This window comes from Heloderma suspectum, chromosome 4 (genome assembly GCF_057233095.1).
Source record: "Heloderma suspectum isolate Gila_16-S chromosome 4, 16-S_ref, whole genome shotgun sequence".
Lineage (NCBI taxonomy): Eukaryota > Metazoa > Chordata > Lepidosauria > Squamata > Helodermatidae > Heloderma > Heloderma suspectum.
Window position 1 is genome coordinate 95,828,041 of NC_139461.1, and position 12,228 is coordinate 95,840,268.

The 12,228-nt window shown below is 42.9% G+C and overlaps 1 protein-coding gene across 8 annotated transcripts in view; it reads left to right on the top strand.

Moving 5' to 3' along the window:
* The first annotated feature begins 1,425 nt into the window (after positions 1-1,425).
* C4H18orf63 (chromosome 4 C18orf63 homolog) overlaps positions 1,426-12,228 on the top strand; it is a 48,164-nt gene continuing 37,361 nt past the window's right edge. For 4 of the 8 annotated variants that reach the window (XM_084849977.1, XM_084849979.1, XM_084849983.1 and 1 more), the window contains exons 1-3: positions 1,426-1,496; positions 3,840-3,988; positions 10,502-10,580. In XM_084849977.1, the coding sequence (XP_084706103.1) occupies positions 3,855-3,988; positions 10,502-10,580 (213 nt within the window). In that variant the 5' untranslated portion in view covers positions 1,426-1,496; positions 3,840-3,854. Of the gene's footprint in view, positions 1,530-3,839; positions 3,989-10,501; positions 10,581-12,228 lie in introns of all 8 variants that reach the window. The other 4 variants (XM_084849978.1, XM_084849981.1, XM_084849980.1 and 1 more) reach the window with 4 other exon arrangements.

Below are 12,228 nucleotides of genomic sequence, written 5' to 3' on the forward strand. Positions count from 1 at the left end.
AATTACCTAGGAAGCTAGTGGGCTCTCCCACACTGGAGGCGTTCAAGATGAGGCTGGACAGCCTTCTGTCAGGGATGCTCTGACTTGGATTCCTGCACTGAGCAGGGGGTTGGACTCGATAGTCTTGTAGGCCCCTTCCAACCCTACTGTTCTGTGATTCTATGATTCTATGATCTAGTCATGCATGCAGACCTAATGTACATGGTTGGAGCCAATTGCTGGAAGATCTTTACCCACCTCAAAGTTTTCATTTATTCCTCTATCAAGGAATAACTGGGGTGTGTCACATTCAGAATTTTCATCAAAAGCTAAAGAGAAATAACATTTCACAGCACAATCCTATACAAGTCTACCCAGGTTTAGTTGATATAGGACTGTAGTCTCAGTGAATCCCCCTTATCTCTTTCCCCCCACCCCACCAGCCTCTCTGCATCCCCTGTCTGATTAGATATTTACTTCTTTTTATATTTCTCCAATCCATATTGTTCCATCTTTCACTCTTCCAGAAACTCACACTTTTAGAAACTCACACTTTCAGGGGCTCCCAGACATAGGAGGGCTTGTACAGGGTTAAGCTGAATACCCACAATAGTAAGAAGTCTTTAGTCATGATCTGTGGTCCAGTTCCTAAGGTACATTCACCACTGCATGATGCTGTCCAATAACACATTTGTGTGGCGAATGCCCCATTATGGCCAGACCACCCACAGATAAGCTGCCACTTCTCTGGGTCAATGCCACAGGCATTGGGCTTATTCACACATGTCTTACTCATCTGATTACCGCAGCATTAAATGGTGACTTTGATGTGTGAATGAGCTCTCAGTACAAATGCTCCAGAGAGAACTTTAACTGGACATTACCTCAAAGACAAAAGTTTTCAAAGGACTAAGTTCACACAGTCATCAGGTGTTGTGCAATGAAGTGACGAAGACTAAAGTGATGAACTTGAACCATAACACTGCAGTGCTGAAAAATATTGTGTCATAATAATGGAAATCACTAGAGCGGGTTTTCTTTCTTCCCTTCGACATTGGTTAGAAAAGCTCGTTGGTTCTTAATGGAAGAACTCACTGAATCATTAATCATTATACATCATCCGTAAGAGACAATTAACAGCACAATCCTGTCTACTCAGAAGTCCCATCGGGCTTACTCCAGAGTCCCAGGTAAGTAGGTATAGGATTGCAGCTCAAAATGCCTTGCTGCTAGGCAATTCTGTTCCTCATTCCGACACCACCCCAGGGTTGTTTAGGGGCTGCTGCTATCATCTGCTGTGGGGACTGAGGTAATATGTCCTAGTAAAAAGTTGCGCTGCATTCTGCAAGAAGCGGGAAAGAGACCAGCACCGCAGCACGTTTTGCTAAATTGTGTAGTCATAGCACCTCCCACCCCTGCTAGTCTCTTCACATCCCGCGCGCCTTCGCCAAGCGCGGGAAAAGGGCTACACGACGGGTGGGAGCGAAGCAGCTGTGCCGCACAACAAAGAGACGAGGGTGCGCAGGCAAAGTGGTGGGAGGGTTGAGATTGTGAGTAATGTCTAATGAGGGGAGCCCTTTTCCTGCTCTTGGCAGAAAGTGGGAGTATCAAGTCGACAGGACGACCCATTTTCCCTGCATATTTAGTTCCCTCTCCAGCTGCGCCCTTTCTTTCCTCGTGACTCCATTTTCTCTTCCAACCTGTCATTACTGCCCACTTTCCCTCTGTGCCACTTTCTGCGTTGCTGTCTCCTCACACTGCCTCACAATAATTTCCCAGCTTTCAGGATAATCAGTCATTTGCACCAACCAGGTGTTCAGTACTGGATTTCTTCCCATCTTCAAGGGACTGCTTTAAAACTGGAGACATTTTATAGATAATTAATTGCTCCAATTTCTTTTTGGGACAACTCACCTCATGACTAGTTCCCCATCACAAGCTGGCTTTCAGGCAGTCCTAGCATGGCACAGATCTATCTGAGATAGCCTGAACTTTTGAATGGGCCCCACATGTGCCTTGCAGACCCTTTACAGTTGTCCATCAGAGCCAAACTAGCCTTATTAGGCAAAAGGTATCAGGCAATGGGAATGTGGCATACTTATTTACAAGAACAAGGTACACACATCTCTGCCACAAGCACCCGGTTCACACATGCACATACATTACTTGATTTATTCAAGTTTATCACTTTATTCCTCTTCACTTCATTGTACAACACTTGATGACTGACAGCCGAATGTGCAAATGGACTCAGCTAAGAAGCATTGTGTCTGCGGGGATGCGAGGCAATATGGAAGTTCTGTCTGTAGTGTTACATCTGCAATGGACCTTTCACAGAAAAATAATCACTGGATATTGTAGTCAACAATTGATATATGAACAAAAGCATTGCCCCAAAGTCACTTTATAGGAGGACCAAGAGTTGTGTGGTTCAGTTCCTACTTATAAGTTTCCCCCCTCTTAAGCTTTATGTCTGAAGGCCATAAAAATTAAGGAAAAATAATTTTCCTTAATTTTCCTTAATTTTTAATTTAAATTTAAATTAATTTTAAATTAATTTAATTTAAGGCCAAAAAAATTAAGGAAAGAACCACTCCAAAAGCAGAAGTACTAATGTCACAAGGAGTTATTTTAATTTTTTTCTCAGTTTCTACGTAACAAGAATTATTTTGATGAAGTTTGAAATGGTTGGTCTTAAATGTAAATTAAGGATGTATTTGTAATACCAATTATGGTATATAAATTTAGTCATTGTTTGTAAATCTAGAAAGATGTGTTTGAGTGGAGAGGCAAACAATTTGCTTTTGTTTTTTCAAAACATTTCAGCGATTTCTATTCTGCTAGCAGACAACCAGCACTGGATATAACCCAGTGTAAACTAACGAAGTCATAATTTAGTTTTTCTTGTTTTGGCCATATAATGAATACATTTAGCATTGCTGGAGATTTGTAAATTAAAACCATGTTTCAAATGTGCAGTTCATCCCAGTATTTCATTGTCACAACTAAGCGCTATACACGTGGAATCTGCAACAAAATGTTGTAGTGTACCTCACCTGCTGAGAGAAGTGCTCTTTTTCAGGGCTCCAACTAATTAAAAAAAGAGCGCAGGACAGGAAAGCCTAGCGTGCTTTGGTCCATGGGGTCACGAAGAGTCGGACACGACTGAACAACAACAACAAGTGTTGTTCAGGTCTCGAGGGAAGGGGAGTTTCAGTATAGAGACAAGGAAAAAGGACATAATTTTTCTTTTTCATGCCTTGCTGCACTATATAACACTAGAAAACTCAGGTTTGGGGCTGGCTGCATTTTATAGTTATATAGCAAGGGGGTGATTCTGGAGAGTGGGAAAGAGAAAATGTGTTTTCCTTACCTTCCTCCTGAAACTGACCTGCATAGCAGGCAGGTGAGTTCTTTAACTTCACAACACACATCCCCTCAGTCCCAATCTAACTTCCAGGATGCTTACTATAGGCTATTAGGAGCAGCCAGTTCCTCATCTTCCCTCCCACCTCCAGTTTGCTATTGGGGTGTTGTTGTTGTTGTTGTCAGATGGCAAAACAACAACATCTCAGCTTTTCAGATGCACAAAGGTCTGCAGCCCATTCTAAAAAAAATGAAAGAAAAAAGGAAATTTTAATTTACCAACATATATACATCTGCATACCTAGGGAGTCCCTAAATGTGTAGAACACACTAACTCATTTTTGGGTGGCCCTGTTTGGCTTCCAGACTGATGAGCACTCAACCACCCAAATTCACTATTGGAGAGAATGATGTAATGGACACCCATTTTTCTAGTATGAATTTGTCTCTTACTCTAGTATGTTTTTATTAATCACTTTTTTCTTCTGTGATAGGGTTAACAGAGTAGCATGAATGACGTTAGGTGCCAGTCTCTGTTTTTCATCAGTATGCCTGACCTGCAAAAACTCTGTGCTGTCAAGGTTACAGTGAGTTCTCAATTGTCCGAGAATGAGATTAGAACAGCACAAAGGAAGATGTGCAGGTAAAGGAAATACGCTTATTGTATTTTTTGGTTTTAAAACATTATTTGGAATCAAAATAAATGTTGCTTCTCATCATTAGATCACAGACATCAGTACAATCAGCACAGGACCCATGCTGTACAGGTGTTGTTGGCTGAGACTGGGAAACCAACTGCACCTGTTCTGCTGACTTAAAGCTGTGTTGCAAGTGTGAGGAAATTACTGTAGCTCAGGTTCTAATATCCCTTGACCCCAACCCACACACTTTGTACACTAATAATAACCCAGATTTGAACAAGAGAGTTAAAAAACACAGATAGTGCTACCTTTGTGACTGAAGCCAACTTTAGGAATCCAGGCAATTCAATGCACACAACTGGATGGCCCAAAATGAGATTTGATGTTCTGTTACAACATCACAAAATATGATGTTACAGTGACACTGTCACAACATGCATCTGTTCAAATTACTGAGTTCAGAGTTAACTGCTTCTGAAAATTATAGTTTATGACCATGGAAACTCAATTGAAGGAGAAACTCACCTGAAACCTTTGTAATTAGAGATGTCTCCTACATAAAATTTTGTAAGTCTAATAAAAACCACGGTTGGTTTCCTTAACATTCATATATCTTGTATGAAGGGGAACCTCCAAACTCATTTTTAGTTTCAATTTAGGTAAAGTTTTGTTGAGAACTCTAATTGCAATAAAATGCTGGCTGACTCGGTCTGTTTCTGTCAGGAGGTTGCCCCTGCTGCCTTCTGAAATCCTCAGGTAGCCAGAATCAACACACAGACAATAGGGCTCTTTTCCAAGGCTTTATTCCCATTCAACCTAATGACGCTTACAGATGCTAATTGCTTGATCTTACGAGTGAGACTTAAGAGAGCTGCCTACTCAGGGGTTCTAACCTTAAGAATCAGTTGATCTCCATTTGGAGGGGAAGGCGGGAAACCTCTGTACTTATGGGCTAGGAGGAAAGAGTCCACCCTTTTCCCGTGGGGCATTGGGGCGCCGCTGTTGCCGTTGCGCCAAGCGGGCTGAGCGCCTTCTCTCAGCACCCGCCATCTCCCGCTTGACGCTGCGCCGGCGCCTAGCGTCCAGAAACTGCTGTTGTACCTCCCTCTCCCTGCCAGGATCACTATCACTCTCAGGAATGTGTGCTGGGAGGGGCTCTCCCCCTGGCTGCTCCTCTGAACAGCGTGCAGGTTCCTCTCCCGTGGTTTCTACCTCTTCCTCCAAATCAGAACTGCTTTGGGGCTCTCTGGGCTCCAATCCAACCCTGACAGTTTCCCACCTCCCAGCTGAGCAGAGCAGAGGAAGCTGCTCCAGCTGGTCCAGGGACTACAGAAGCAAGCAAGCTCCCAGAGAGCGAGCAATCAGAGCGTGCGAACAGGGGGAGCAAATAGGAACTGGCCAAGGGAATTCGGCAGGGGAGGTCAAGGGGGAGGCCCCTAACTCACTGGAGGTTAAAAACAGAGTCGCACTGGTATGGAAGTATTTTTCTTTTAAAAAAAACTTTTTTTTTTCATTTATTTGTCTTGTAACACACACTTCCATCCCAGTGGGACTCTGTTTTTAACCTCCAGTGAGTAAGAGCCAGCCACAGGCTATTCTAGAACAATCAGAAAGCTAGACACAAAAAGGAAAACAGACTATGGAAGGACAAGACTCTCCAGTGGTGGTGACCTGCAAGGTGTGTGCAATGTTTGTTTTCTTGCCTGAGATCAATATGGCCTACACTTGCAACAAGTGCAAGCTGATCACACTGCTGGAAGAAAAAGAGGACTGGAGCGGCGACTGTGGACCCTCCAAGGAATATGAGAAAACAAGGAGTTCTTGGACAGAATGGTGGAACTACAGCAGCAAAGCGAAGTATAGGAGCTAGAAGAGCAAAAGCAAGCTGAGGCAGAAGAGGGAAATACTGAGGTGAGGAAAAATGAAGTAGAGGATACTCCTTGGAAAAGGGTGACAGGGGCAGAAGAACTAGAAGCCACTCTGCATCACTGGAGGCAGTGGAACTAGGGAACCGTTTCCAGGTACTTGAGGATGAGACTGGAGGACAGCCTGCAGAGGAAGAGTAACAGGGGAACCTGCATGAGAGTGAGCAAGAGGCTGAAGGTCAGTCAGGCAGAGGCAAGGAAACCAAGGCCTACAATAAGAAGAAGAGTAGTAGTAGTGGGAGACTCCTTGCTGCATGGGATCGAAACCCAAGTATGTCGCAAAGACCTGTGGACTCACCAGGTATGCTGTCGCCCAGGAGGATGGATTAGAGACATGACTGAAGGGTTGCCTGCATTCATAAAGCCCACTGACAGGTATCCCTTTCTTCTCATCCATGTGGGAACAAATAATACTGCCAAGCAGAGCTACAAAGAAACCACATCAGACTTTGAAGCTTTGGGAAGGAAACTTAAGAACTTTGGGGCCCAGCTAGTTTTCTCATCCATCCTTCCAGTAGTCAGAAGAGGGATAGAAAGGGAAAGAAAAATACTCTGGGTGAATGACTGGCTACGAAGGTGGTACCGACGAGAGAGATTTGGATTCTGGGACCATGGGCTATACTTCCTGGAAGATGGACCGTTGGCAAGGGATAGGTTGCACCTCACAAAGGCTGGGAATAATGTGTTTGGCCACAGCATGAAGGACTTTATCAGGAGGGCTCTAAACTGAATGCTATGGGGAAAGGAGACATAAAGTTGGGGGTAACAATGGACGAAGGCTCATGCACCGCAACGGAGAGAACAGCTCTAATAGCGCCCAATAATAGTCTTCACAAACATGTAGGAAGAAAGCCAGACCATGAAGCACATGGTCTTCGATGTCTGTATACTAATGCCCAGAGTATGGGAAACAACAGAACGAACTTGAACTCTTAATACAGGAGGGAAATTATGACTTGATAGGTGTAACTGAGACTTGGTGGGATGACTCTCATGACTGGATTACAGCAATTGAAGGATATAACTTGTTCAAAAAGAACAGGAGGAACAGAAAGGGAGGTGGGGTTGCACTATATGTAAAAAATGCATATCTCTGCACAGAAATACAGGAGAATGAGCTTGGTAGCCCCATCAAAAGCATCTGGGTTAAAATAAATGGAGCAAAGAATAAAAAGAACCAGGTGGTTGGAGTCTACTACCGGCCACCCAATCAAGGAGAAGATGAGGATGAAACTTTTGAAAAGCAAATAGCCAATGTTTCAAGGAAGCATGATGTAGTAGTAATGGGGGACTTCAATTTCCCCGGTATTTGTTGGGAGACAAATTCTGCAAAACATGGCCCCTCCAGGAAATTCCTGACTTGTGTGGCAGATAACTTCCTCCTACAGAAAGTAGAGGAAGGAACTAGAGGATTGGCTATCCTTGACTTGATCTTAACCAACAGAGATGACTTAGTGGATAAAGTAGCAGTTACAGGAACTCTGGGGGAAAGCGACCATGTTAAACTTGAGTTCTTGGTTCTAAAGGAAGCAAAAGCCGAGTGTAGCCAAACGTGTACCCTGGATTTTAGGAAAGCTGATTTTAATAAACTCAGAACAATGATCAGTAAGGTCCCATGGCAAGCGACTCTAACGAGAAAAGGAGTCCAAAGTGGGAGTTTTTAAAAAGGAAATTCTCAAGGCACAATTACAAACAATTCCAACAAGAAAAAAAGGTGGAAGACAACAGAAGAAGCCAATGTGGCTTCACAAAAAAGCTCAGAGATGACCTGAAAACAAAAAAGTACACATATAGGAAGTGGAGAGAAGGCCAAGTAACCAAGAAAGAGTACAGGCAGGTAGCACAGAATTGCAGGGATGGTGTCAGGAAGGCTAAAGCTGAGAACGAGCTGAGGTTAGCGAGGGATGCTAAAAGCAACAAAAAGGCTTTCTTCAGCTACGTGCATAGTAAAAGAGAGAGGAAAGAAATGGTGGTTCAACTATTAAATAAGGATGGCAAAATGATAACAGATGACAAAGAAAAGGCAGAAGTGCTCAATTCCTACTTTGGCTCAGTCTTCTCCCAAAAGAAGGTCTATGACCCCCCTGGCAAAGGTGAAATACAGACTGAAGGGGCAGGATCGCAGCTTGAGATCGATAGGCATATGGTCAAGGAACACCTAATTACTTTAAATGAGTTCAAATCTCCAGGGCCAGATGAACTGCACCCTAGAGTAATAAAGGAACTGGCAGAAAAACTCTCAGAGCCACTGTCTATTCTCTTTGAGAAATCATGGAGGACGAGTGAAGTGCCAGATGACTGGAGGAGGGCCAATGTTGTCCCTATCTTCAAAAAGGTAAGAAGGAGGAACCTGGGAACTACAGACCAGTCAGTCTGACATCAATTGCTGGGAAAATTCTGGAGCAGATTATAAACCAATCCATCTGTAAGCACCTTGAAAACAATGCAGTGATGACTCGAAGCCAACATGGATTTGTCAAGAACAAGTCCTGCCAGACGAAACTGATCTCATTTTTTGATCAAGTAACCTCCCTTGTGGACTGTGGGAATGCTGTGGACATAATATACCTCGACTTCAGCAAAGCTTTCAACAAAGTGCCCCATGATATCCTGATGAGCAAACTAGCTCAAAGTGGGCTAGATGAAACAACAATCAGGTAGATCCACAGTTGGCTACAGGATAGGACTCAAAGAGTGCTTATCAATGGGATCTTCTCAAACTGGGGAGAGGTAACGAGTGGGGTACCGCAGGGCTCAGTCCTGGGCCCAGTGCTCTTCAACATTTTTATTCATGCCTTGGAGGAGGAAGTGCAGGGAATGCTGATCAGATTTGCAGATGACACAAAATTGGGTGGGATAACTAATACCCTGGAAGACAGAAACAAAATTCAAAGTGATCTGGATAGACTGGAGCACTGGGTAGAAAACAACAGAATGAAATTTAATAGGGATAAATGCTAAATTCTGCACCTAGGAAAAAGAAACCAAATGCACAGTTACAAAATGGGGGATACATGGCTCAACAACACTACAAGCGAGAAGGATCTTGGAATTGTTGTAAATGACAAGCTGAATATGAGCCAACAATGTGATGTGGCTGCCAAAAAGGCAAATGCTATTTTGGGCTGCATTAATAGAAGCATAGCTTCCAAATCCTGGGAAGTACTAGTTCCCCTCTACTCAGCACTGGTTAGGCCTCATCTGGAGTACTGTGTCTAGTTCTGGACACCACACTTTAAGAAGGATGCAGACAAACTGGAGTGGGTTCAGAGGAGGGCAACAAAGATGATCAGGGGACTGGAAACAAAGCCCTATGAAGACAGACTGAAAGAACTGGGCATGCTTAGCCTTGAGAAGAGACGACTGAGGGGAGATATGATAGCGCTCTTCAAGTACTTGAAAGTTTGTCACAGAGAGGAAGGCCAGGATCTCTTCTCAATCATCTCAGAATTCAGGACATGAAATAATGGGCTCAAGTTACAGGAAGCCAGATTCCAGCTGAACATCAGGAGAAACTTCCTGACTGTTAGAGCAATACGACAATGGAGCCAATTACCTAGAGAGGTAGTGGGCTCTCCCACACTGGAGGCATTCAAGATGAGGCTGGACAGCCATCTGTCAGGGATACTCTGACTTGGATTCCTGCACTGAGCAGGGGGTTGGACTCGATAGTCTTGTAGGCCCCTTCCAACCCTACTACTCTATAATTCTATGACATTCCAACTTAAAAAAAAAAAGTGCTATTGTGTTTATTGGAATAGCAGGCCTTGGGATTGGGCCAGTAGGATTCACATAAAGATTCAGGTATTACCATCCATGGATAACAAATTGCAATTGCACACATTTTTATTTTCTGTTGGTTGATCTTCATGTCTATGGAAAATATCTGTAGTGAGATATGTGAAATTAAAGACCATATTAAGTGGCCAGTTGTGCTGGACACATTTGAAAGACTGCTGAAATTTACATGTTCTTGATGTTATTTCTTTTCTTATCACTCTCTGCATTTCTGGTGTGCCCCCTCCCAGAACATGGATATGGGGGAGTAACAGGCATGAGGAAAAGTGTGTGGGTGAAACGAAACTTGGTTTCTCACCCACTTGTGTCAATCCTGTCTACAATGAAGTCTTTACATTTTACCATTTTTGTTCAGCCTCTGTTCCCCAAGCCATTTATCTTCATTGCTAGAAGCTTGTTGTTCTGAGTAAGAGTGCTTACAGTCTTAGCATTAGGTGGTTTTGTTGTTGTTGTTGTTTTAATTGATTTTTTTTCTCTCCAACAGAATAGCAATCTGGGATAACATTTTGTGACAGCATTGATTTAATTATTCATTTACATTTTTGAACTTCCTTATTTCTGAAGGCTTAAGATTTGGGGCAACATTAAAAATCAATTCCATATTTCTTAATATTAATTGATGCTGCTACAAGATTGCTATGGGATGTTTCTATTTCCCTAAATATGGTGCAAAATAGCAAGACTTCAAAAGTACTGAGTTCAAAAAACTTGCTCCCTAGTAAATATACTTAGGATTGCAACTTTGGTATGAAATCATGAAGGTTAATGACAACTTTTTAATAATTTACTTAGGCAGCTCTTGCTTCTGCACCAAGATGTCCTTTCTTCACCTGTTCCTGGAACATTGAATCAAATTTCAGTGGTTATGACGGTCGGTAATATTTATAATTACTTGTGGATAGTGTTGCTAGAAGAGCATGTTCTGCCACTATTTTACATGTGTTCCTCTCACAGAGTACCTTGGCTGAAATTGTTTTCGATATTGTTTTTCCTGGTAAAGGAACTCTGAACAGAGTAGGGCTGCATAGGTCAACATTCAAAGCTAAGTGTAAGTTTCCCATCAATGTTCCTCTATTGATATGAACAAGGGAGTGGTTCCCACTTGCTATTCAGCTAGCATGGGACCACTGCAGAGTTGCAATCTAATCAAACCTCACTATACATCTGAATTGGCTATGAGAACCCTAAGGACACCGGCAGTCACAAACTACTGTATCCACTCTAAACATCCAAGGAAAAGCCACCCTCATAACTAGCCCTCTCTTTTGTTCATCAAGCACATGACAGTACTTTCCTGTTCTACATAACTAGCCCTACCATTTTCATCTCCTATAATTGCCCTAGCATGCCAGAATTCCCGATTTCCTCATTGCCCTGTATGGGGAAGCTTCACCTTCAGTGGGCAATACCACCTGAAGCCTAAGGAACACCCTGCTACTATAACTCAGAGTTCCACAAGCTGATCCTTTATCCGCTGCATCAATTTAGAATATTTTGAAACCTCCTAGTAGCTTGGTATAAGAGGCTTAGATGAGAGATGGGCACCAACACTAGAGAATAACACTAGTTCACTATAGTGTGTGAACTATAAAACGAGTTGGTTTATTAAAGGGTTATTTTGTACGTAAGGCAATATTTACTTTGGAGTTTTCAAAAGACTGCTTACTGATAATTCTTAAGGACAAGAGACACTTTTATTGATACAAGCCTCTTAGGGTATGCTGGCTGGTGCATGCTGAGAACTGTAGGACTTTTTCTTGTCTAAACACGCATAGGATTGTGCCTTCACATCAGGCCAAATCCCCTAAACCTCCACCCCAGCCAAATTCACCCACTATTAGGTCCAGCTTTTGGGTACAGTATTCTTCTGATGCCAAAGCTCCTCCTGTTGTTCCACTGGCTGCATGGGCAGTTTCTGTTTTTTAAAGCCTGCTTGCATAACCGTCTTCTGGTAATATCTTAGGGCAGCCTCCTGGTATAACACAGCCACCTGCTCCCTAGTCCAGATCTTCACCAGGTACATATGGTTATCACCCAGAAAAGGAATAGCTTAATATTCAGGCTTTAGCTAGGCTTTCTCCTAGTCCTTCTATCACACAACTCACATATGTTATTACTCACTAAGTGATCACCAACTGAACACTTAACTGTTTCTCAATTGCTCCTTTCCAGCTAGCTAGAACAAGTAGCCAATCAGAATCTGATGTTTCCCAGACCAATCAAAATTAAATTTACCTGATCCAGGCCCTGTCAATAAAAACTAAAAGTGATAATCTCTCCCTTCTCCTTCAGAACTGTCACCAAGCACTTACTACTCCTAAACAGGCCTTCAACACGGTAACAATGCTAGGCCTCAGGCCTACACAGATACATTATAGCCTCACAGAGGTCACACAAAGCACCCAAACATTACTGAACAATAGGTTATTTACATGGCATTTCTTCACATCCTATTCAGGATTCCCTTCTCCCCTCAGTTGTCCTTTCATTCCCTGAGACCCTCCCCTCTCACTTTACTA